This window comes from Corapipo altera, unplaced genomic scaffold, assembly GCF_003945725.1.
Source record: "Corapipo altera isolate COAL_440 unplaced genomic scaffold, ASM394572v1 69, whole genome shotgun sequence".
Classification (NCBI taxonomy): domain Eukaryota; kingdom Metazoa; phylum Chordata; class Aves; order Passeriformes; family Pipridae; genus Corapipo; species Corapipo altera.
Window position 1 is genome coordinate 771,563 of NW_020884908.1, and position 26,806 is coordinate 798,368.

Consider the following 26,806-nt stretch of genomic DNA (forward strand, 5'->3'; position numbering starts at 1 on the left):
AAGCTAGACATTAAAAGAGTGACAGCTTCAAAAAGTTGTTGGCACTGACAGATGTGGCTGATCAATGGTGTTTTGTAGCTACAAGGGGAGCTTTAACTGAAGCTGTTTCCCCTTGGTCTGCTGCCAGAGACAGCAGCAGAGGTCTCTGAGGAGCTCAAGAAGGAAGGCAAGGGAGCCTGGAGGAATTCCTTTGTGGCAGTGAATGCAGACCAAGAGAAACCTCCCAGCCATGTACATCTTTTGCAGCCAAAAGCTTTGTAAACCTTAAAAGTAGGCAGTACGCTGCTGTAAACAAAGGCATCTCAGTCCTCAAATACCCTTTTCACAGCATTCTCTCTCCTGGTTCTGTGAATGGCAGGGAAGATGAAACAGGTCTGAAGACAGTTAGGTGCTTCACCATCCTCCCCTCTGCCTTTGCCATACTGGGATCTAAAAAGCAGCAGAATTATGAAGGCACAGTTGCCCAGAGTAAGGGCTCTCTCCCCACTGTCAGTTCAAGCAAAGACAGAATCACAGGATCACAGGATGGGTCAGGTTGGAAGAGATCACAGAGTGTCATCTGGTCCAACCTCCCTGCTCAAACAGGGTCATCCTGGAACACATTGCACAGGATTGTGTCCAGATGGTTCTTGAATATATCCAGTGAGGGAGACTCCACAGCCTCTCTGGGCAGCCTATTCCAGTGCACGGTCACTCGCACAGTAAAGAAGTTCTTCCTCATGTTCAGGTGACACTTCTTGTGCATCAGTTTCTGGCCACTGTTTCTCATTACTTGGCACCACCAAGATAAGACCTCAGCAGGAGTTTTGCCTTGGTGAGGAGCCTTACCCAAGCTCAATAAATGCACTCAATGCAGGTTAATGTGCCTTGACCTGGATTTTTCTGGGTTTTCCCATGCTAGAGCTACAGCAGCTCTGATGCTTCCAATCCCTGGCATGTGCAATGCCTTCCTGGAGCACATACACACAGGTCCTGCACAGAGTAACTGGTGTAACCAGGGTGCAGCAAACTTGCTCTCCCAAGCAGGTGCACACAGTGAGTGTCACCTCTGCTATAAATTGGTCAGAAAGCCACTTGCAACATCAGGCCAGATGTTGAGAGATGATGCCAGCCCCACTGCAGACAACCCTGCTTTGGGGCACCCTGGGCCCATCTCAGACAGACATACCCAAAGGAGCTTTGACTCACCTGGCTCAGGTGCTGTGTGCTGCTGAGGCACCTTGGGCCCAGGAAGCTGGGGGCTCCTCCACTGGCTCTGGTCTGTTGGTTTTTTTACCACCCCACAGCTAGGTCAGGTTCATCTGCAGAAGTTAAACCCCCACATGTGAACCGTGCAGCAGACATACTGCAGTTAGTACCTCCTAGGCAGTAAAGGAGTTATGCTGAAATTAGCAGGACTCTGGTGTGACCAGCAATCACATTTAGGAAGGAGTAGAGTCAGGATCCCTGTCATTTCACAGATGTAAACTAACCCTGTCTTTCCAGTTCTGTCACACTGTTTTTGAAGCAATGATTTTTAATTTTTCTTCTGGAAATAAAACAGATGCTTTTAATAAACAAGCAGAGCCCTTGGGTGCTGCACCTTTTTAACGAGATGATGTTGTGGCCAGAAACCATCTCTCAATGTGATAACTTTTGCCTTATCTCTAAAGTAACACATTTGCCTGATCAATCAAATATAAAAATACAATTTAAAGAGCTACAATTTGGTTTTCGGAAATCCATTACATCTTCAGACTGTTACTCTTCTCCCCTAAGCTGCAATATAATTTTAGTTAATAACCTTCTCCTTCACCTTACCTTCTCCTTCACTTTACAGTATAGTCCCATCCCATACCTTTCCTTTAAAAGAAATTGATTTGGTTTTTTGGCTGCTGGGGGGTGAGAGCGACAGTGAGGAGAAAGAAAAACTGCTTTTGGAGGGGAAGCAGGGTTGCTTTCATGTTTTGCTTTTCTTTCTGTGCATATAAAATTTAGGCAACGAATAAACCTTCCCCATCTGTGACTATGCAGTAGGTTACTTTGCCTAAAGCAATTGCAATAACTCGCTTGCCACTTTCATAGAACTTTCTGCTTTATTAGTTCTGTGCCGATAACTTTAATTTTTTTAGGCATGTAAAAAGTAGGTAATTGAAATCACAAAGGTATCTTGATGCCTGAGCTCTTGTGTCATCACCTAGATTGATCTGAAACTAGGTTAATCCTATGTCAGCTCCTTCAGCTGGCCACTGATACAGTTTATGTACCAAGTAATCGACTGTTCCCTGTGTAAAATGGACAAGTGACAGATCTTTTTTCCTGACAGTGCAAGTTCTGTAAAATTTAGGAGTACAAATTTAAGACCATCTGGTCAGAAATTACTCTTCTACTGATAAAGGCACTATGGGATAAACCTGGAATCCAGCTCTTCAGAGTAGTGGCATTAGTAAAAGCAGAAAACTTTATGAATCTGCTGGATCTTCAAAGTACTAAAGAACTTGGGTTTATTTATATGAAAAGCTAGTGCTTTCATGGCTTACAGGTACAGATGGAGAAACAGCTTTCACCGTTTTGGTAATGATGGAATGTTTCATGGTGGCTAACAGAATGCAAGAGTGAAAATAAAGACTTCTCTTTCCATGGCAGAAATAGGAATGATGACCATGGATTTCTGTTGCAGCCAGATCTCAGGATCAATCTGAACTGACTAAGGATGGCATCCAATTCCAACACCTCAGAATATATCACAGTGTACAGTAACTGGGAATTCCTTCTCCTGGCACCTCTACTTAATCATCCACATCTTCAAAAGTTGTTCCTTCAGTCGAGCATCATATCACTTTCCCATTCCCTGCAGGGTGTGGCTGTAACAGCAAACAGTTGATCCAGGGTACCATAAATTTCCAGTTAAGATGGCAACAGAATTCTCAGGATATGTGAAAGCTGAGTTTGGAAAACCTGTTTTCAGATTGGGTTCTTAGAAGCAAGATTAAATGTTTGGTTGTTCATATAGTAACAACTGGGTGACAGGAAGCTGAACATGAGCCAGCAGTGTGCCCAGGTGGCCAAGAAGGCCAATGGCATCCTGGTCTGTATCAGGAATAGTGTGGCCAGCAGAACCAGGGAAATGATTGTCCCCCTGTGCTTGGCACCGGTGAGGCTGCATCTCGAGTCCTGTGTTCAGTTTTGGGCCCTCACTACAAGAAAGACATTGAGGTGCTGGAGCATGTCCAGGGAAGGGCAATGGAGCTGGTGAAGGATCTGGAGCACAAGTCCTATGAGGAGAGGTTGAGGGAGCTGGGGTTGTTTAACCTGGAGAAGAGGAGGCTCGAGGGTGACCTTATTACTCTCTACAACTACCTGAAAGGAGCTTGCAGCCAGGTGGTGGTTGATCTCTTCTTCCAAGCAACCAGTGACAGGATGAGAGGACACAAGCCTCAAGACACACTAGGGGAGGTTCAGGTTGGACATTAGGAAGAGTTTCTTCACAGAAAGGGTGATTAGACATTGGAATGGGCTCACCAGGGAGTTGATGGAGTAACCGCCCCTGGAGGTGTGCAGGAAATGACTGGACGTGGCACTTAGTGCTGTGGTCTGGTTGAAAAGGTGGTGTTCAGTCAAAGGTTGGACTTGATGATCTCAGAGGTCTTTTCCAGCCTCATTGATTCTGTAATTCTGTGATCGGAAGTGGATTTTTCTTATCTCAGCACATTTCTAACTTTCCCAGGATCAACTGCACAACTCCCTTAATTTAAATGACAGGAAATTATCATTTGCTGATTTCCTACACTAAGCACAGAGGCAATTTGGCCTGAATCTTCAGTGGGTGGCTTTTTTAAACTACAACTATTAATTCTAGAGTACATAGAGTATATTAATTTTGAATCTCAGAAGGTGGAGAGTCCTGCCATCAGCAGCAAAACAAAGCACACAAACAATTTTCTGTGCTGGTCTTTTTGCTCAGCTTTAGAATTAAACGTCATGTGCTGTTAGCCTGGGTTTGCAATGCTCTGAGCAGAGGCATTGCTTGAGGGAGCAGGGGCTCTGCAAGAAGCTGGAGCTTTTGCTCTTTGCCTTGGTCCTTGATTAGACTCGATTCTTTAGGCAGAAATGGCTCCCTGGAAACCAGTGCTGGACTGAGATTCCCGAAGACAAGAATTGCCTTCTGCTGTTCCCAGCTGCCAGTTCTGGGTAAATAGAAGTGAATTGTACTTGGGCTCTCCATTACTGCAAAAGCAAATCCCAAGGCTTCATAAGTCTGATCTCGCATACTGAATGACCAATATTGCGACAGAAGGAACACTCGCAGTGGGAAAAGGGTAACACAAAGGTGCAGCCCCTGACACACTTGTGAGTGCATCTGAGTTCCTCTGTGAGGGCACAGGCAACCTCTCCCAGGTCATGCAGGCTCAGGCCAAGTGGGAGGTTGTCCAGGGACCACAGGACACATTTCACTGGCACCCAGCCCATCCTGACACGGTCATGGCTGACTGGGTACTAGACATCAGCTCCTAAAGGTGAACCTAAAGGTGAGTGGCAGCAGTGAGGGCTTTGGCAGGAGGGAAAAGGGCAGAGACTACACCAAGCGAAAGACCACAGCCCACAGAGTGCTGCTGGCACATAGGGAGCTGAAAGGCTACCATCAACAAGTACAGGAAAAACAATCCTCAGGTTTATTAGTAATGTACTTTGGCAGTATTCCATGTATTAGAACAAAATGCAGACACTAGACTTAGTCCAGTGGCTTTTGTTCTTATCAAAGGATCTGAGCTTAGTTGGAAACAAAATACCATTTCCTGCAGCTTCATGGGCCAGCCACTGCCTGGACTGACACTGCTGCTCTGTCAGCTTCAGCAACATCTGTCACCCCAGGGCACGCTCTCCTGCTGGGCTGCAGCTTATGAGACCAGCAATGGAGCAAGTGGGAAGACCTCTTAACTTTCTCCATAAACCTGGAAGCAAGTTATTATCTGAGAACCAAACATTTCCAAAAGGACAATGACTTTCAGATATTTTTAAATAGCACTTTAGGGACTCTGGTTCATTTTCAGTGTTAATAATCTGATAGAGTTATAATATATTTTTTTTTAATACCCAAAGAGAAATTACAGCATATAAAAGACATGAGGTTATATTTTAGTTTTCTAGAAGCTGAGATAGCCATATTAATATATTATGAAGGCATGGCAACAAGAGTGCTAGGATTTTAATGATAAAACATCCAGGGTCGGTAGAAAATATATATCATCATCTGCAAATTCATTTTAGATATAATAAAGTAGCATAGCATAGGAGATCTGTCACATTTTAAATAGGACAAATGTTATTTATACTTTATGCTGCAACATTTTATCTTTTGAAGCAGCAGGAAGGTGCAGCAGGACTCAGTACTTGATCATGCAGCATCTGCAAACGTGCAGAGGGGCCGTGGCAGCTCGTCTGAGAGAGACAGGCAAGAGCTGCAGTGATTACCAGGCCAGTTAAGTAGTGAGTTCACACTCACCTGCCCCACATGGAGGGGTCAGATGGGCCCTGCCAAAGGGGTGCAGGTGGAGAGAAAGATTATAAAGAGGGGAGCAGGCAGTGAGGGAAGCTGGGAGTTTTGTCCTCTGCAGCATTGATTGACACCCTGGTCCAGAGTGGTTTCACCCGTGGGTGAGTGCCAGCTTGGCTTTCTCTACAAGGGCAGTATTGTGGTCAGGTACAGCTGGGGGCAAGGAGAGGAGATGGTTCATAGGCCTGGACTGATGGGGGAAAGCTTGTGGTGGTGAGTGGTTTCATTTGTGAATGAGCTCTGGTGCTTGCATGAGTGGCTACACAGGGCCATGGGAAGGTACTGTGCTGTTCTTGCATCCTGTTGCTGAGCTCAGGTCAGGGTTTGTCCCAGCTGCAGGGTGCAGCAGCCCTGACAGAACCCTGGGAATGGCAGCATCAGCAGTATGTTGGGCACAGGTCCACCCTCAGTTGACTAAAGCTTACTGAGTTAAACCAAGGTCAGACATGTTGCTTGCTGGAGAGGCTTCTTAGGCTGTTAATTTGTTGATGGCTTTGTGAACTACTGAACAAAAGAAAAGCACTGTTTTTTTGAAGGTGTGATATGCCTGGATGGTGCCTGCTACGTTTTATGTTGGTACTGTCTGCTCAGAAATTGTTTAATGGTAGATCACAGCAGTGTTCCTGTGCAGTGTTAGCAAGTAAACGTCAGGATGGAACCTTTGAAATACATGTAACACCAAGTAAGTGGGCAGAATATGGAAGGAATGCAATTTATCATCTAAGTTAACATTCCAAATCTGGCCGCAGCAGTTGTGCCCACTGAATGCCTAGTAAGGAATTGTGTGGTGCTCCACTGGAACCATTAATGCTTTGGCAAACAAAAGCCCTGAGGTTAAGCTCTGCTTTCCTGGCCTACACTTGCAGACTTATGAGGAGGGTGCAGAAAAAGCCAATTATGAGCATATGGTTTTGTCCTCTGCACATCCTTCCTTCAAAGAGCCCACCCAGTACGGCTTTGTCATTCAGTTGTTGATAGGGTAACATCTTTAACTTTCTGCTTCTTTTTCTTGCTTAAATCCATGCTCAATAGATATTATTTTTTAATAAGGTAAAAATGGTAATAATAAGTTCTCTACAAGCTTTTGGATGCATTCTGTTACCCCTGAGGAAGAAGCAGAGTGCAAATACCTTCTCATGGGATTCAGCTTTGTAGGGTTTTTTCCAGCTTTTTTCCAGGCTGTACGTGTTTAAAGAGGTAGAAGCTGCAGCATTTGGGTTTCTGCAGCCTTCCAAAGTAGTCTAGTGAAAGGTCACATTTCAGTTGTTACCACCTTGAAGTAGCAGGAGAGCACACACTGTGAATTGATGCTGACATCCAGGGTGAGGTCCTCATGCACCTCTCCTGCTGGTGGGAAAATCTCTAAGGGGCTCATCCTTGTCTCTGCCATCAAAGCAAGGTGGTGAATTTAAATCAGACTGGAGGCAGCCCAAGGGTTTATATGCCTGACTAGCAGGGATTCACTTTCAAAATAATCAGCCTCTTTCTCTATGCCAAAAAAAACCAAACAGTAGGAGCAGCAACTGGCAACTATACCAGTAAAATACTTGTATTATCTGCTAAAGAAATTGTGGGTCTTTGGCATTCCAACACTCTAATAAAAAATTAAGAAAAAACTTAGTGGTTTTGTAAAGTGAAAATCTACAACAGATGTCATGTAACATCAAGATGAAGTGAAAACAGTACTTGGGCCCTGAGGCACTTGGTACTTCTCATTTCAGAAGGAAATAAAAGTGAACTTCCAATCACAGTTAAGTTTGGGGAAGAATCCCTGGCTGAAGAAGTGGGGGTTAAAAAGGATGCAGCAAACATTTTAGGATACTTACAGTGTTAGAGAATAGTAGGAGTACAGATAGCTCAAATAGGCTTTCTCCTGCTTTGAAGTTGTTCCTCTTTCCAACAAACACTGTGCAGTACTTAGAAATGGGATGTTGTAAAATGTTGTAACCCAACAGCAAACCTGCACTCTTATCTGTAGGGGCTTGATTTGGTGAGAGATTGAAATGCAATTTATTTTTTTCCCCTTCCACAGTGAAGTACAGGTTTGTGAATCTGCTCTTTGTTTAGCAAAGGGAAGCCTGTGGCCTTTCCATGGAATATTCTCCATGTCTGTGATGTTGTCTTGCTGATTTTTGCCTCTCCTGCCTATGGAAGCTAAAAACTAGGCCCTGCTTCAAATTTCCAATGTGTGGTAGCTAATTACAACACACATACTCTTAATAAAGGAATATCATTAGTTATAAAATATGTCTAGTCTGGAGGTTCATGGGTAGGGGATGGAGAGTCCAGGGCTGTTGCCAACTGGACAACTCAGGCTATGATTTTGTTCACTACTGTGTTTTCTATTTATGTACCTACAAAGCAGAGATGATAAAATTTGTCTATGTCCTAACTCCTTTGAGCTCTTAGCAAATATTTATGAACTAGGTGCAGACTTTCAGGAGATGAGTAATCAAACTTCTCCATCTTCTAGAATCTTATCTCGTCCCGCTTTAAGTAGCTGTGTCTTTCAGTCTTGAGAGCACTTTCCAGTGGAACTGTTGAAATTTAGAACAAATACTTTTATGCTATGGGAGCACATTAACCTCATGTTAAACTTTGCTTCATCTTCCCCACTTCAGCTTATGCCCATGTTGTGTTCTATAACACCTCCTGACATTTAAGATGAACTGTAGATATTAAAGATTATTGAATTGTTCCCACTTGAATAAATGGGAACTTTGCCATTGGTTCCTCTGCAAATAGGATCAGGACCTGGACAGATGCATGTAATGTCTTGTAAGACACGCAAATATCTTTCTTCCTGAACAAATAGGACTCCATGTACTTCTGAAGCTTGTCCTCCAGCTCCCTGTGACATGCCTGCAACTACTTTTTCAGCCATTCAGTACATTATAATGATCTTCCCATTAATTTTCTGGAAACAAAATCAGCAATGTGGGATTGACCAAAAGACTCTCAGTCACAGGTGCTAAATTATACCTGAGTACAAAGGAAAATGCATTAAATCCACAGGAGAACCCAATGAATTCATAATGAGCTGGTGCTGTCACCTTAATAAACAAATGCAAGAGAAGACCTTACAGAGGTGGCCAGAGCTCTTGTTTCTGAGGATCTACAGGCACAATAAATGTTACTGTGATTTTGATTCAAGTTCTACTTAAGTTTTGTTTGAATGGTCATCACAGAGACGGAAAAAAAATAAAGTGTAAGACTTTATCTAGGTCTTGTTTCTCTGGAGTGCCATACGTAACTCGCACGTGTTCCTAAATATATTCCTTCCCTCAGCTCAGAATTTCCTTTAATCAGGGACAGGATTTTTGAAGGAAACTTAGAATCTCAGGATTTTATTTCCCTTACTCTTGCCCCACCAGGAAGCATACTCTGCAGTACTGGAGTCTTAAAAACATGAAGTTATGCAGGGGCTTTTTGTGAGCCCAGGCACCACACCCCGCACTCCAGTGACTTTGACAGAAGCTTAGCAGTCACCTGGAAGTACTTGGTGGATTGTGGCAGTGTCAGAACTAGATTGAGATCCTGTGAATTGTAAAATGTACATCACCAGTACCATAGCATATCACCTTCGGATTGAGCAAAGGCTAAACCAGCTGCTGAATTCAGAGGAAGATGTAAGCTGAGCACTAACTTACATTTTCAGGTGTAGAGATGGCACACTGCCCTGTCAGTGCCCTACTGACATTCCTCCAAGACACTTCAAAGCAGACCAACAGCAATAAAAAAAAATGGAGCCAACAAGACTGAGTTTGTCCCTGACCTGTTTTTCAATGAAGCCAGGATACACATTCATCTTCTGTTCCATCCTGTTCCCGCAATTTACCTTCAGATAACCAAAATTATGCACTTTCTCTGAAAACAAGCTCTGTGGGCCTACCCCCAACAGACCATGTGTTTTTAGCTGTACTAAATAAGCAAAGTGCATCATATCCTGCCTGTCCTGCCACAAACTGACTGACTCTGTTAGTAGAAAACACAGGCATGTTTGTCTGTTCTAGCCTGAATCCACTGGATTACTTTAAAGCAGCTTAAACTTGCTTGTTTTGACCCCTGGAAGGCCAGGCACTGCAGGTCTAATACCTGGGCCCCATTTCCAGACAGGTTGACAGCACAGGCATTTTCACAAAGAAAAAGCAAATAAATGTCCACTGAGCAGTGACCTTGTTAAATTACAGCAGGTAGCCTGAGCATCTGCTGCAGGCAGCACTTACAACGGGATCATAGGAACACACATTAGCTCTGGAGTATTGATCCTGCAAGGATCAGTGGAAGGACATTTCAATGAGAAAATGAATAATTCTTTGCTCTGATTATGATGATTAATTCTGTTATGTCAGCAGCCTTTGGCACTGCCAGTGACAGCAGATTTCATAAGCGAAAAACCTAATTCAAGAGCCAAAAACCTTAAAGAGGAATTTTGTGCATTTTAAGAAATAATATTAATAAATTACACACAAGCAGCTATAATTTTACATATATGCAGAAACACATATACTTTCCTCAGTTCTGTATAAGACTTTGTACTGATGTATAATTGTTTTGTATTTGGAACATCAGCCAGGATAAAAAACTGGCATTGTTGCTGGAATTGACCAGCCAGAGATGGACTCAACTTGGAAGTCTTTGGACCATATAAAGTTGAGCAGAAATTCTCTTGTAGGTGCCAATTTCACAAATAAGTGATCAGTGTTGAACTGGCAGGCATCCTGCTTCCCTCATTTCAAATTTGGTTATGCAAAAGACTAATCAAGACATCTATCAGGTACATCATTTAAGATGGCTCTTCGCTAACACATGAAATTGGAGGGCCCTGGAGTTCCAGTCCTTGAAGGGGATTTGGCTTTCAGACAGTGCATTAACCGATTTCCTCTCCAGTTCTGAAGGCATGCACTGACCAGTTGTGTTCCTTTCTCCCACTGACTTTTTTCCCTCAGGTGCCATATCCAAGTTGTGCTCTTTGTCAGTTTGTTTTTGTCTTGGATGCATTCCAGCTCTTGTCTTTCATGCATTTGGTACAAGACGGATTTAGGAGGGAAGTATTGATGCCAGGTTCCCCAACCCTGTTTTGTTAGGAATGTTCATTTGGCAGTCCTAACATCACTAAAACTTATTATCAAAGGGATATGCTCTGCCAACATATGACCTTTAGCTGTTAAGAAACAGTAGAGAAAGCACCACAAAAGCAGGTAATGCAATAATCAGTTCAGATATTTGACAGATAACAAGAAATGGCTCTCTTGCATTAAAGCATGGCATTTAGAAAGCTGGAGCAGCACTTTAGGTGGCTGCCCTGTTGTTGTGATCTGTCAGTTGTAAAACATTTCCCTAAAGAAGGAAAATAAACTCCCCCACTTAGATCTGTACATCGGTAATTAACACGTTGATTTTCAAACCAGAATCACGGCAAACACTACTGCAGGTGTCACCTCCTTGCTCAGATGTGTTGATCATTTGCCTTGTACCAGCACCCTTGCACAGAAAAATATTTGGACCCAGCATTTTGAACCTCTCTGTGTTTTCTCACCTTATTGATTCATATACGGGGTTGTTTCCTATCTAATTTTATTTTGTGTGTGTTTCATATGCAAGGAAAAGAGCTGAAGGCTGGGCACAGAAGAAAACAGTCTCTTTTTGATCTAATGAGAAACTGCCTTACAGATTTTTGCGGCAGAGAGGATACATGAACATTTTTATTGCCATAAAAGTTTTGATTATCTGGGGTGAACTTGTAATGACTGCATATAGCCCCACCAATTAATATCTAACACTAAAAATGCTGAAGGGGTGATGGGCAAGTACACAGAAAAAGACATTAATCTGCCATACCTACATAAACAAGGAAGTTATTTTAGTGTCAATTCACACTTTGTATACAACCTGCTTTCCAACTATTCAAGGGAGATCAATATTTATGACAGTTCATTAGAGAATGCAGTTGACTTTTATTGTGCAGACCAAAACAAAATGCAGTCACCAACCCACCACTGCATTAATGTATGAAATCAGTTAACAAAATGATTGTAAAAAATAACTTAATCTCTGATGAGCAAATGGAAGCAAGTTCTACAGCTCTCCCACATTCCCATGTTGATAGGGGAAAATGGCATTGAACCATTATACTCAGTAACTCGGGGACACAACCTTCTGCTGCTTAGGGGAATAAAAACATTCTGATTTTTTCCCCCAGTCCCAAAACCATTGGTTCAATATAAAAGAAAAGTCCCCCTTGGAGTTACAGCAGAAGTCCCACACTCTTAATTCTCTAACTTCGATATGTAAGTACCTGATAGAGCTATCCTACTGGCGTGTACACAACTCAGTGAAGCATTGCTTGGCTCCTTCCAAGTGTTTTTAGCTTGCCAGCATACTAGGCTTAATCTTCTGATTCCTCATAATGTGCATACCCACTAGCATAGGTCCTTCCTAAATTCAAATTGCTGAAGACATCTGTGGTCTCAGAATCTGAATCCTTCCCTCCCTCATCATTGTCATCTTCATCATCATCTTCTGCTTCGTATTCATCATATTCATCCTCACGGTCACCTGCATTTCCAGTCTTGCTGGAGGAGAGATTTTTCCAGTAGGCATCATAACCAGAAGCTCCATCTGCATCTTCTCCTCCAGTCTGTCGGCCAAACTTCAAGGAGCGGGCTGCAGGCAGAGAAAAACCATCATGTTCCCACCCCTCAACAGCAATCCCACGTTCCCTTTCTATCCCTTTTTTCACTATTTGAAGAATGCACGATGTTAGGCAGTCTTTTTCTAAATCTGACATTTCCAGATTCAATCCTTACTCTAACAGACTCTTTCTGCTGCTGCACATGGAAGTGCAGCCAAGTCTGTATAAACAGGAACTGCCCCCCCAAGTATGTCTTAGGTTTTTAGGATAATCCTTTGGTACTCTAGCCAAGAAGACCTGCGACTGGATGTGTGCTTTGCAGACATAATACATATGGTGATTTATTCAAGAGTGGTTGGGGTAGATTGTATACATATCAAAACACATTTTGAAATTCATTAATCAGCTTCTTGTACATGAAATAAGGAATTAAGTGGTGATTTACTTTTTTTTTTCATTTTTTTCCACAACTAAAATCTTAAACTAAACAAAAGCTTTCACTGTATTGAAATCAATTAATGATTAAGAATGAGACTGCTCAATTCTATAATTCAGAAAGTTCTTCCCAAAACAAATGCAGCAAAGCTGTGCAAAACAATTAAAAGTAACCAGATTTTACTCAAGTGTTCCTAGGCAGAAAAGTAGTCACCAATGGCACTTGTATGGCTTGTTAGCTAGAGAAGCTGGCTTACTTGACATGCTCAGATCCTTTGTCTGCTGAGTTTCGTGGCCACATTTAGGGCAAGGAGGCTCTTTTCCTTTTTCCTGCTTGAAGACCTTACTTCGCACATGGTCGTCACAGAAACAAGCCTGTGGGTTGAAGGGAGAATAAAAAGGCTAAATGTTTTAATCATAGAAGCATATTCTTCAGCAAGAAGCAAGCAGAAAACCTGTTTTAACAGCAGCAGGGTTTTCTGGTTGGGATTAAAATTTAATGAGGTCTATCTGCAGTGGATGTGGGTCTGTGCACAGCACAACCACTCTGTGCTGAATGTAGTTCCACAGCTTCCTGGGGAAGAGGCTGCATAAAAGTGCCAAAAAACAAGCAGAGAAAGTAATGTACTCGAGGGCTGGATTGTAGTGCTGCCCACGAGGATCCTGGCAAACCTGGGTTTACACTGACAAGCCTAAATAAAACACAATGAGATATTTGCCAGAACATTATGCAGTGGCCTAAAGGCAAGAACTAGAGACAGGAAGTTCACATGCTGAGCACCAGGGTGCAGTGAAGATACCCAGAGAAAGGAACAATTTGAAATATGCCATCAATGCCATGGGAGAGTGCAGGAAAACATATGGAGGGTAAGAAGAGTAAGAGCAGGCAATGAACCAGCATTTGGAGAAATCTGGGCAATGCTGACGATGAAGCAGGTGGAACTTTTTATACAAAATGATTTCTGAGTGTGTAAAACCATGAGTCTGATGTCAACAAGTTAGTCTGTTCACATGTAAAACTGGATTAGCTGTGGAGATTATTTCTATTGGATCCAGGCTGCAGCAATTTCTGCTCAGATTGACCGTTAAACTTCACTGTTTAAAAAAAACCCAACTTTTTTAATGATTGTAGATCCACACCGTATCAAACATATTACAAAGCCTTGGATTCTGTTCAAGGCCAAGGATTTGCTTTGTTGTTTTGTTGTTTTTTTTTAAAGACCCAACATGGTACAGGCCCAATTTAAACTAAGAGGGCTGGACAAAGTGAAGATCACCTGAGCTGGCATAACGATGCACTACACTGGCTAATGGTTAACAGGCAAGCACAGATAAAAGACCTTCTGCCCCCCAGAGGTCTGCCCCCTAAAATATAACACAAAAATATTACATTTTTTTAATAATGGAGAGGAAGACATGACAAGACCTGACACCAGCCTTGGAGACCAAGAAGAATGAACCTAAAATCACAGCTACCCACAACTGTCTTTACTCTTTACCTTACAACGCAGGCACGAGTGCTGCCCAAGCCTGTTACAGGAAACACCTGTTGGAGAAAGTCAATATATCAAATTCAGTACTTGGAAACTGCAGATGTGTGATGTGTTTAAAACCTTGTAAAAGTATGTAATACCATTACTGAGGCATTTGTTTTTAATTCCCTGACATAACTGTACGATGGCAATGTGAATCAGCCATTTTACCACATAGTACCCTTTTACTAGATTTTTTTTTTTCAATCCTAAGCCTCATGTTATTAATGTAATCTGATACCAAAAACTAAAAAACATCAAGAGGGGAAAAAGTTTAATTATTTCTTGAGCTTCCAAACTTTTAAAAACAGAAGTTTCAGAAGAAATTTGGTATTAAGCAACCATATTGCTTCTCCTTTTCTCACACACCAAAAGGAGTGCTAGTGACATGAGAACACTTAAAGCTTGCAAACTTCAAAACCTAGAAATGTTATGTTCCATATTTTCTGTCATATCATCTGGAAATGCACCTGATGTTCCATATTTTCTGTCATATCATCTGGAAATGCACTTGATTGCACACAAGTTCATATGAAAGTCTATCTGTGTTAAAGAACTGGACCTGGCACACAAGCTGTAAAGAGCAGAATCAGTGCCCAAAATCTAACTTGTCTTGAGCTTCAAATTGTTTTCTTACTCCACTAGAGGGAGTACAGTAAAGGCAAACACTCAGGAATCGGCAGAAATGTGAAGCTGGGTGAATAGTTACTCCTCGAGAAGCAGTAATATGTATTTTATCAGTCTCTGTGTGAGTATTTATTCCCTTTCACCTTGCTTTGCCCCTGTGACAGCGAAGTTTTTGAATAATAAATATCACAAGTTCTCCACACGAGCAGGACAGCCATGGGATTTAGAGCTCTGTCATGTGCTTAAAGATGGAAATGATAATGCATTTATATTTGTCATTTCTTGAGTATCTGCACTTTAAAAAACTTCTCTCAGATAGCGATGGGAAGTAACACTACCCTTTTCACAGCTAGAATGGATTTAGACTACAATTGCATGACCACATTTAGAGTTTCTGTATTCTGTAAAAGTACAGGTTTTATAATCTTGCTATCACACACTGATAAAAATCCTGTATCTTTTCCAAGTCAGTGCTGTGCCACAAAACATTGAACACAGTGAAAAAAACCTCAAAAAAACTTTTGCCCTATTCAGGGTGTGATGACATCTGTGAATTAAAAGCTTCCAACAATCATTGAAAAACCATTCTTGTGGAACAGCTGTTGCTGCTTCAGCATTGCTATGCAGGAAGGTATTCAGGTAGAATACATCAAGGGAAGCTAAGGAAGGCTCAGAGAACAGCTGGCTGGGAACAAAAGGATGGGAGATGAAAAAGAGATAAGAGATTTCTAAAGACACCAACTAGAACATTGAAATCAACAAACATTCTAAACCAGGAGAGATAAATTAGGACAAGAGATTGGTCAGTTCTAAAGAAAATATTCTTAAGATAAAGAGCACCTTGAGTTTCTACAATAATGACTGAAAATAACTTTATAGTTAAAATACAGGCAAGTTTTAGAAAGGACAAACAGATGTCTCATGAGATAAACTAAATAGTCATTCATGGTGGATAGAGAAGAAATACTTCTACAAAAATTTAGTTATTTCAAACATGCATAGTCTTGGCTTGTTGGTGTTTTATTTTGTGGGGTGTTTTTTTACCTTCCCTTGAAATTTCCCTGTTTCAGCCAGAGATGAGCAGTGAGTGAGCAAAGTCAGGGATTGCCATCATGTCCTCTTATAAACACCAGTTTCAGTTTTGTCCACACAATTAATCAAAGTTCAACAGGACATAAAGTCTTCAGCTACCTGGTTTTTACCCAGCAAGAGTGGACATGTATCAACGCCTGATACATTACTGACATACATGTCCACTGTTCAGTTGGGAAATGAAAATGGAAATCATGCTCTGGACTATTTTTGTCACTTCCTTCTGTGTTCACTGTGTCTCCCTGAATCAGATGATGGCTCCTGACTGAGTCATGGCCTTCCTCAGGACTTCAACAGCTGCCAGCTCTTCATCAACACACAGGCCTTCCACAGCAACGTGGGAAAGTTTAGCCAGCCTAACAGAGGTGGCATTGTTTGGGGCAGCTGTTTTCCACGAGGAACAGGTATCTAGAAATAGCTCATCACATGGTCAGAAGAGTGGAAGACAGCTCCTCCTGCCTGCAGAGCTTTGTGGAGTAAAAAAGCAGCATCAGCAGTTCCAGCTCTTTTGCTGCAGTCCTGGCCACTGCCAACACTCCAACTTTGGAGACTGCTGGCTCCTGCAAAGGCAGCTTCCCATGGGAGGCCTGTAAGAGCCTGGCAGGAAAACAACTGCCATGTATACTCTGGCATGGAGGAAAGTCAGAGACAAAAGTTCCAGTCTGGATAACTGAATACCAAGAGCTGGCACACACAAAAAAGGCAAAGGCTGGGAAAGGTGATAAGAGAGTATTCTGGAGCACAGAGGAAGCAAGTGGAGACTCTGCTTAGCTCTGGTGAAAGGGACTATGAATAACTAACTTACATTTAAACGTCTCTGCTTCCAGAACTTGGCAGCTGGCTTGATGTTCAAACTGATCATCTTCACAGAGGAAATCATGGCAAAAAGAGCAGGCGAATATTCTGCCTCCTGAAAGATTTATCAAGGCAAAATAATCAGCAACGGGCACAGGCATCAAGTTCTGCTCTGCAAACAGTTTAGGCAGTAATTTTGATGGAAAACCAGGTCTCCCTTCTGTCACTAATGCTTCAACAAAGTCCTAAATTAGGCACTGCCATCCATTTTTACACTGACAAATACCTTGTTTCCTACAATACAAGCCAGCATAAATATAAAAAGAGTATTACTTCTAGTACTTTTCTTTAATTCAACTACAGCGTTAAGTATTTTCCTTAAATCAGATCATATTCTCATCCAGTCTCCTTCCCTCCCATCCCCTTAGCTCTGATATAAGCTTGGAATAAACACTTTAAAGGATTCCACAAATCGAGACCAGTATGGTTTGCTAAGCAATTTTGAATCCAAATACCTGTGCTAGTGCAGAAGAACAGAGTGGGAATGGTAGAAGACTGTGTTGGCAATTTGATGCAGTTCTTAATTATGCAAATAATTAGGCTGATAGAACCATTATACTTTAGATGACACAATCATCCCTGACTTGAGCACTGTATGTTCTTGAGCAGGTTGTTTAGTGTCCCCACTGCATAATGTCTCTTTTTAAAACGGGGAGAATCCTTGCTTTGAACAAACATACTTGCAAGGACTAATCAGTGAGGATTAAAAATGCTGTTAAGAATAAAGGTGCAGTATCCTAAGCAATGCAATTTACATTTTCTTATTTTTACACGTGAGCAACCTACCATGGTCCCAGACACTTCTTTCACACTCAATACATTCTGCATCTGCGAGAGGGCAGATACACGCGTGTGTGCTGAGACACTTCCTCCCGTGACACACCCAAGCTTCACAGAAATCACAGATTGCACCCTGCAATTACAGAAAGATTATCACCTCTGAGCTTCTGCAATACCTAGAGAGACACTCTGACTCCATAGTCCTCAATGTATCCTCGTATCCCTTCCCTCAGTGGCTTCATTTCGGTTGACTGGGAGAGTATTGAACCTCATCTGTATTCCTATCAAGCTGCTCCTCAGTTCATCTTGTTTGTTATTCATTTCTGCAGGGCTAAATATGATGCACAATAACTTGCTTTTCCCCTTTTTCTGTCTTTTACATTTATTTTCTTAAATTGTGTGCATGAAAATTTTGTCCTCCGGTTGAAACCTGAGATCCACAAAGGATAACAGTGTTTTGGCAAAAAAGGAATTTCAAAAAAGACGTGAAAAATGCCAATAGTTTCTTACAGCCGAAGTCACTCATTCAGATTTTAAACCATGTTATATTAGAGCACATCCCTGCAGAGAGCAAAGATCAATTAACTAATCAGAAGTAAGTTAGACTCTAACTTTCATTTTGATTAAATTACAAGATCTTCACATCAGCTGTCCTTAAAGGTAGCATTTAAGAAGCCTCCTCAGCCCATATGTAACTAACTACCATGTGCATTACATGCACACAAAACTAAGAAAACAATGTGAATGCAAATTAATTGTTGAGGCATTCACTACTGCATGAGTGAATGCATGGGATGAGCTCAAGAACATCAGAATGTAAAGGCAAGCTGTGTTACTGAGAAAAGCTGACTGTCAACTGGAGGTGGAAACAGGACAGAGGTTTAGTCCACATAGCACTTAATCTAGAGGCTGTGACATGTCAAACCTTGCTTTCCAGAATGGAGACACTAACCTGTCCTTAGAACAAAAATTCAAAGGCCTGAAGCTATGATTATCTCCTTTATGAGCCCAGATGAGGGTTTATGTTAAGTAAAATTCCTCCCTAATGCTATGGAACAGATTCCTCTCTGTGATACTGATGATCTCTGCAATACTAAGACAACAGTAACAAAAGTCTGCAGGTCTTTGCAGAATGATCCTGGATTGTAATGAAGACTGAGAATTGGATATGGGGCATGTAAGCTCCAGTGCTGTTCATGCATGTGCTTAAGAGCCTGACACCAAGACAGATCCACTAGCATCCAGGATGTGTTGGAGCTTGCAGGAGCTGAATCTAAAAATGCAAAATTTCAGTTTTCAGTATAAGGGAAAAATCAGTTTCTTATAGTAAAACAAGGGGGGAAAAAAACTTGGCACGGTACATGCTATCATTCCATAAAGCTGTTCTATCTTCTTTCAGAAAGATTTGCACAAAATAACCTCATACTGCTAAAAAGGCTTTAATTTTGTATACATACCACCATTGCTAGTCCAGTACCATACACACCAGCGTGTTTTATGACACAGTCTGAAGACTTCATCATGCATTTGGTTTTTCCTGTTTAAAATAAAAAGGCAAGCAACCATAAGGAAACTGTAGAAAAAACAGTAGAATGCATGTTCATATAAGAACAGCACTTTACTAAATACCTGAGCCTAACTGTAAATCTAGGTAAAAATAATGCAAATAAAGATGTCTGAATTATTGCTGCATCCTGCAACCCACTTTCACATCTCCCTTAGGTTAAATTATTGTCTCTTTTCAGCCAAAACCTCTTGCCCCTGTACTGAGATAAAAAGGCAATGTGTTGGTTTTGCTCTGTTTTGAGGCACTGGCAAAAATGTCAAATGTCAAAACAAACCAAAGAACAAAACTAAGGTCAAAGTCAAGCCACGATATCTTAAAAACCTGTATTTAAATCTGCTGCTGGTTCTGTCCCATCATAAAAGCAGCACATGCTGTGTGCAAGGCACAAGAAAAAAAGCCATGTGTTTAATTACTTGCAAGTACTTGGATACGTGGTTTTTTCGGTTGTTGGTTGTTTTGTTGGTTTTTTTCTTTTTAAAAAAACATAGATTAGATTCTAGAAAAAATAATTCACTTTAAATACAGGGGACAGGTGGGAGAAAAAGCCACAGCCTGCACCTAAAAGTCATTCTGACACAAGCAAGCAGCAAGGGTGACAATTTTCTCCTAGTCCTTGTCTCTGACATAAACAGCTCTACCAGAAAGATCCACACTCTGTCTGCAGTTATACAGATCCACAAAAAGACTTTGTAGTCAGCTCAGGCTACTGCAGTGGAGTTTTATCACTGATTCAAGTTGTGCTGCCATGGACCCCTTTGGTGTGTCTGTTATTGCCTGCTTAGAGAAACCAACAGCAAGGTGCTCCCTGCCCACCCACTCAAGGCCTGAAAAACCAAATTCTACTCTGAAAATACTTAAATCCCAGTATGCAGAGTTTTGCATTACACCAACAGTCAGTTACCAAAGGGCCCTTGGAGGGTGAGGAAGTACCAGTGGTGGGCTGAGCTGGGCAATGAGGGGGGGGGGCATTACTCAGTCTGGAGCACTGTAGTACAGCTACCTTGCTCCCATCCCTCAGGGACTTCTCTAAGGAAGGTGCTGTTGGTTTGTAGTGTCTGTCCCCCTAGATCAAGCATGAAACAGCTCTGGTGGTCTTTGTTTGGAAAACCCTTGGACTCAACATAATTTTACGGTTGTTGATAGGAATGCTTTTCCTCTAGAAACATACTCCAGATTAAAATAAACTCAACACCACAGGAGTCAACTTCAGACAGATGTTTTTAGTACTTCACTGCATGATGACAGAAGGAAGACTCATGAAGGATAACACACTGCCAGTGCACACTAACAGCCTGGCTCCCAGAAACGCTCAGAATCTGCAGGTCACAACAAAGGCACTGGAAGCTGCAGATGTCAGCAGCTCTGAGAGTCAAACAACAAAACAGCCAAATTGCTTAATGACAAATTGAAAATCTGCAAGGATGTGTTGGAACAGCGAAACAACAAAATTCACCTCAGTAAGAAATGAATATTGACATCTCTTGCAAGCAAGCAGCTGTTTGAAAACAAAGGGCATCTTAGTCTGATTCAGAGCAGAGCTTCGTCACTAGGAGTCCTTTTCTTCTAATTTCAAAGCATCAGCCCTCTAGCCCATATAAATAAAATAAGCAGTATACTACATTACAACCCCATGCAAGATGAATAATGTACTGTTGCTTTAATTGATATTGAACTGACTAGAAATTATATAATCCCTAAAAAAACAGTATTTGGTGCCTTGCCAGCAGTCAGAGCATTCCTAGTTTTGCTACCATTACCAAACAATACCCCACATGGTAAATGTACGGAAACAGTCAGATATTCTCAAACCCAAAAGGCAGTGAGACATATTCTTCCAAAGATCAAATGCTGAAGGCAAGCCCAGACTTGCAAACCTCTGGAGGTCAGAGGCACACACATTAGTGCATGACCAAACAAGGTCACTTCTCAAGGAGGGTATTCACAGCAGATTTAAAAGAACCTGATCCACAAACCACAAAGGTACTTCTAGACAAAGGTACTCTAACAAAGGTACTGAGAGTTTAACACCACAAACAGGACTGAGGACACCTTTCATTCATTAATTCTACTCACCACATTGTGCACAAATGGGTAATTTCTGAACAGAGTTACAGAAGTAGCAAAAAGCTCTGTTCTTCTGTCGTCTAGGCACATGGAGAAGGAACCAAAAGAAAAAGAAAGCAAGCATTAAAAAAGACCCGTGAGATGTTTGAAACTAATTAATATTAAACTACTGGTTTTAGAAGGGAAAAAATTCTTACCTTTGGCACTTATCACATTCCTAAAAAGAAGAAATAAAACACTGGTCATTATTTTCATTCTAGGTAAAATATATAAAATTTGGAGACACCTACAGGGACTCTGAATTCTTATGATTAGAATCCAAACTTTCTATTCAATATTATACATCTAATGCAAATTTAAGCTTAAATATAAAGGAGGAACAGTAGGAAGAATGACATTCTTATGGCACTAAATACATTTATGTATTATCACCGGTTTAACATGATTTAAAATAACGTATTTTAATATAAAATACTTTAGGTTATTTTACCATTGAAGCATTACAAGGATGTTTGGCCAAATCTATGTTGGCTCTTGAAGCCCTTATCTGCTTTTCACGTTCTCGACGGTTCTCAGCTTTCTTACGAGCACCAGTCTTCTTTTTAGGCATATTCACTATCTGTGGGGGGAAAAATAGGTATGTGATGAATGCACACAGAATTATGTATGTAAATACATGGATACACATGACACATCCACTAAAACTGCATCTTGGAGTTCACAGGTTAACTGTGCTTCATTCATTTCCTTTTCTGAAAGTTTCTTTTCAAAGGCAGAAGAAGGGGCCAGTCCATGAGGAAGAGCCATGTGATGAACCATAAAGAATCTTGTGATCTGAAAAAGAATTTGCTGTCCTCAACTTTGTGTTGAACTATCTTTGAAGTGTTCTGTCTTGGAAAAAAAAAGGAAACCACTATGTTTGTGGGCTTGTTTGTGATGGGCCTCTGGTTTTGGTTTGCCTTGTCTGTTTAATAAGGAAAATATTCAGCTCATTTCCTCTTTCACATCTTATTCTCAGTAACTGCTTCATTCAGTTAAAAAGCATTCTTCAGGTAAGCAAAAAGTGGTGTACTCCAAAAATGCAAATTTCACACTTCATGAAGGCTGAGAAAACAAAATGTCATTATACAGATTTAAGAGCTATGACAAAGGGATGTTTGTGCTGCTTATTTATCATTCTAGCATATTTGCAATAATGAAGAGATGAGCATGCATTGCTTTGAAGACACCATTGTTTTCCAAAAAGGATTTACACTAAGTTAGTTCCATTTGGTTCCATTCTAACATTCTAGGAGGGAACCAGTGCAACACAGTGGTGAGACCATCAGGCAAACAATCAGCCCACTGGTTTCTTGCCATGTCCACAATGAACTGTGCAGTACTCACATATGCTTAGTTTACTTTGTGTTTATAATAAATTAGGCAAGGATTATCCTGACTCCATGAAATGGACAACTGAGAGATTCAAGGTGTGGCCTGATGTAAGAATTTCTCTCATCAACACAGGCACTTCCTTAGGCTCCATCTTTATCATCCCCTTATTTCTGATGATGTAACTGTTCTTGGTGTCCTGTTCTAAAACAGATACAGGTTAAAAACAAAACTAAACCCAAACCAACAAACACCACCAAGGCCCAGATTAGCACAACTTGATGGTGGAAGACGGTTAAAGGGGCACCAGTTCACTTAGCAAGCATGGGAATGAGAAAGCAGCTAAGGATGAGGTGATGATCTCTCCACTGACAAAAAAATTGCCTGTTCTAAAAAAAAATACTCTCAATTCTACGAACCCACTTCGTTGTGTTGCAGCTAACAAATCACACTCCCTTGCAGACAATAGGATGGCTGGATCTTTCCAGGTGTTTAGCTCTTATTTTGGTACCTCACCAGTGCTTCTGTTTCAAAAACCTGGCCCCTCCAGCAAGCTGCCCCAACACACACTGCACTTGTACAACAGTTCTTTTAGCTACAAGTACACCTACCAGTGGCCCTTGCTCTGCCTCTGATTTCTAAATCTGCAGAAAAACACCTTCAGACAATTGGTAATTGAGACTCAAGTGTCATCTTAACATCTCAATCTCCACTTAAGGAGTTTGAAGAAAATCACCGCAGACTTGGAGCTTGGCAAAAACTGGCCCACACGATGAGACAGCTCTGCCCAGGCAACCTCTGCTGATTCCAGTAGGGTCTGTGGGTGGATATCAGGGCCACTGGCCTAAGGAAGTGAGAGGTACCTGCTCTCCTCAGCCTCATCCCTAACTCCAAGCAGACATGCATGCTACCATCTGCAAGGATAGTTTCAGCCGTAACAGGCAGCCAATTCTAGCATCTTAAGCTTGGAAGAAAAATGTTCAAAAGGTCTTATAAAATAAACCGACGAATCCTAACTTTCCTGAACATAGAAATATATTGTCCTGACCAAATACTAAAATTTGGGTTTGATAGCACACATAAATCAGTTTTCTCACCCTGCAGCATTTTGCACAGTATTTAAATTGTATTAGTGTCATATTTTGTAGTCAAAACTATATTGCTGCGCTGCCTGCTGGCAACTGTCATCATTCTAGAGCGTGACATTTCAGTCCAATATGAGGCTGCACACGAATTTTCAGACAACTCAAATGCTGATTTAACAACAGAATCTAATGGTTAGTATTTATACCTTGACTTCTTCCCATTACAACATAATCCAAAGCACCAAAGTGACAAACTGTTTTCATGGAAAGCACTGCCTCAATGACTACTGAGGACACAGGTTATTAGAAACCTTCTAAGTGGCAGTTTTTAGAAAGCTGCACTAAACTAAGTAACAACAGAACTGCAATGTCAGGTCCTTTTAACAAAGCTATGGAGTCAATCCAGGCTTTCAGACACCATCCAGTAACAACATCCTATAGATGAATATTCTTATCACTCTTTCCCTCTGAGCTTCCACTTAAGATTTGTTTGTTTTCTTTGCCCTGAGTTCAAATTTTTTAGGAAACTTACCTTCTTTTAAATTCTGGATTAGAGCTTAATAGTGTTATGGTTCCAGAAATTATGACAGCATAAGCTTTGTTTACATGCAATTCCTTTCAAAGCAGAGTATCGTCTCTTTTGAAACCACTGATTAGTACTTAAATGCCTCTGCTGTATGTTCTACCTCCACTTTTGACACACCTTTGCCAAATGCTCAGGCAGCAAAGCCCCGGTGGAATCTGCTGACTTTCCCATGCACCCTTCAGGAGAGAAAAGTGCATTTGGAATCCCTCCTCAGCCCCAGAGGGTATGGCCATGCTGCCCCATGGAGTGTGGGAGCCCCTGAAATGGGAAGAGTTCTGCACAAGGGCGTTTTCTCCATTTGAAGTTTCCTACTTGGGAGTTAAACGCTGGGCCAGAGCAGCAGCTGCAGCAGTGAGTGTGGCTCTCCAGCTTAAGGGCTGATGCTGTGGCACAAGAAAGCACAGAGTTCAGATATTGGAAGTGGTGTCGGGGAAGGTTTAAGTTGGGTATCAGAAAAAGGTTCTTCCACCAGAGGACGGTTACGTGCTGTAACAGCCCCCCCAGGGAAGTGGTCACAGCTCCAAGCCTGACAGAGTTCAAGAAGCATTTGGATGATACTCTCAGGTGCATGGTGTGAATCTTGGGGATGGTCCTGTGCAGGGCCAGGTATCAAAAGGCTGTGTATGAGGTGAGCAGCAACTCAAAGCAAAAGCCCTAATGTGTGTTATGTGAGTACTGGGTCTGTAGCACCAGGTTCCATCCTGTAAATTTTCACCTGCTGTTGCTCATGTGCTGCATCATATGTTGAGGTAAACACAGGCAAAGACCACAGGCAGAACTCCCACCCATAGCCCCAAAGACTGTGTACTTTAACTGATGGCTGTGCTGTGTAAGATACATTAACAGCACCTGGTATCCAAGTTCTGCTGGAGTCACACCATGCCCTTGTGGAGGTCCCAAAGACACACACTGACTGCACCAGCAGATTTCTGGATCTCCTGTGCTGAGCAGGACATTGCCTCGTGTTGTATTATCTTGTGGTATAGGAACCACATCATGAAGAGCTGAAACAAGCAATTCATTGGTGGGGCAGGGGAGCTGGTAGGTTACCCTTGTCATCCCACAAACACCAACACCCAAAAGAGGCTTTCTGTGTTCCAAGCGTTCTTATACTTGGCCATCAAATACTTTCTACCTCACACGTATTCAAAATCTGTTCTACCACTCATACAAAAATTACAGCGTTAAAAAAAAATAAATAAATCCGCATTAGCAGTAGTTCATAACAATTGTCCTGGCACTGTGATGTGCCGTGACTTACTCCATCTTTTGGAAGCAAAGCGGCTACAAACTGCACCGTGGGACCGCAGCGCCCGGGGGCTGCCCCGCTGGTCAGCGCAGAGGGCTGGGGGGGCTTCCTCAGGCACCTCTCCGGCACATTCCCTGCTCGGGAGCGGCACCTCGTCCCGCCGGGAGCCCGGCGAGCCCTGCCACGGCATCAGCTGCCAACCTGGATGGCCGCGCTCCGTGCTTCCAGGGACCTGGACACGGGGAAGCCAGGCACCGCTTCGCTCGCTAGGGCAGGGAAGCCGCGGGAGACCGGGACCCTCAGCGCCCCCAACCCACCCCCTATCGTCCCCAGCGCTCCCTCCCACTTCCCGCTCCCCTATCCCACCTCCCTGTCGCCGTTCGTAGCTTCCTTTCCCCTCTTCCCCGTTCCCCGCTCCCACCTGGCTCCGGCGGCCGTGCGGAAGCCGGAAGCGCCGGCTCTCCGCGGTGCGCTGCCCGCCCGGCCCGCGCCGCCCGGCGCGAACGTTCCGGGGGCGGCCGCGGGGCCGCGCCTGAGGGGAGTCGGGGAGGGAAACAAGAATCCCAGGATAGGCATCCTGCCCTTTCTCCTCACGGGATCGCAGTGTGCCCGCGAGTTGGGAGCCGGGAAATGGCAGGTGTTCGCGCTGCAGGGAAAGGTGTTGCCAGAGTTTTGGAGGGAGGCATCATAAAACAGGAGCAGTTGGCACCTGCATCTTGCGTGCTACGAAGCACTTGGTTATAAGAACTGCACCGGCCTGCACTTTCATCTTCTTCGATTAAAACAGGGACACCGTCCACTAGGCGAGGTTGCTCAGAGAACCATCCAACCTGGCCTTGAACACTTCCAAGGATGGGGCACCCACAGCTCTGCAGGACAGCCTGTGCCAGGGCCTCACCACCCCCACAATGAGAGTGTTGTCCTTGTATCTAATATAAATCTCTCATCTTTTGCTTTAAAACCATTCCCCCCTTGTCCCATCACTATGTGCCCATGTAAAGAGCCACTTTCCCTCTTTTTTGAGAGCCCCTTTTATGCACTGAAAGGCTGTGGTGAGGTCTCTCCAGAGCCTTCTCCAGGCTGAGCAACCCAAATTCCAATAAACTCCAATATAATCTCTCTACTCGCTTAAAACATGCCATCCGTTTCACGGTGGTTCGGAAATCACTGAAAAAGCTTTTCCAAGCTGTTTGCATGGATGTTCCTGATCACTGGGTGTTCCATCCTCAAGTTTTGTTTGCTTTTGTGTCAATTGCCACCACAACTTTCGCTTGACAGAGACCAAATTTAGGACATCATAATAATTGCAAAAATTAGTTGTGATTGTAATTGGCACCTGAAAAGTTGTCGCTGAAATATTTAATTAGTGGGTCCATCTGTTTTTAAAATGAAGTAT

General features: G+C 42.5%; 1 protein-coding gene across 5 annotated transcripts; it reads right to left on the reverse strand.

Moving 5' to 3' along the window:
* Positions 1–11,470: 11,470 nt before the first annotated feature.
* ZNF330 (zinc finger protein 330) lies at positions 11,471–25,911 on the reverse strand. 5 transcript variants are annotated; one of them, XM_027652881.1, is made up of 10 exons: positions 25,011–25,353; positions 21,610–21,738; positions 21,317–21,336; positions 21,129–21,199; positions 18,946–19,025; positions 17,495–17,621; positions 16,659–16,763; positions 14,102–14,148; positions 12,860–12,977; positions 11,471–12,199 (listed from the first exon to the last, which is right to left on the reverse strand). In XM_027652881.1, exons 1-10 carry the CDS (start codon positions 25,218–25,220, stop codon positions 11,922–11,924), a joined length of 1,185 nt encoding a protein of 394 aa, XP_027508682.1. In that variant the 5' UTR covers positions 25,221–25,353; the 3' UTR covers positions 11,471–11,921. The 5 variants fall into 5 exon arrangements, with proteins under 5 accessions (XP_027508682.1, XP_027508684.1, XP_027508687.1 ...); XM_027652883.1 differs by lacking the exon at positions 25,011–25,353 and adding an exon at positions 25,832–25,911 and having other exon boundaries at positions 11,651–12,199; XM_027652886.1 differs by lacking the exon at positions 25,011–25,353 and adding an exon at positions 25,777–25,797 and having other exon boundaries at positions 11,651–12,199.
* Between the last annotated feature and the right edge of the window lie 895 nt (positions 25,912–26,806).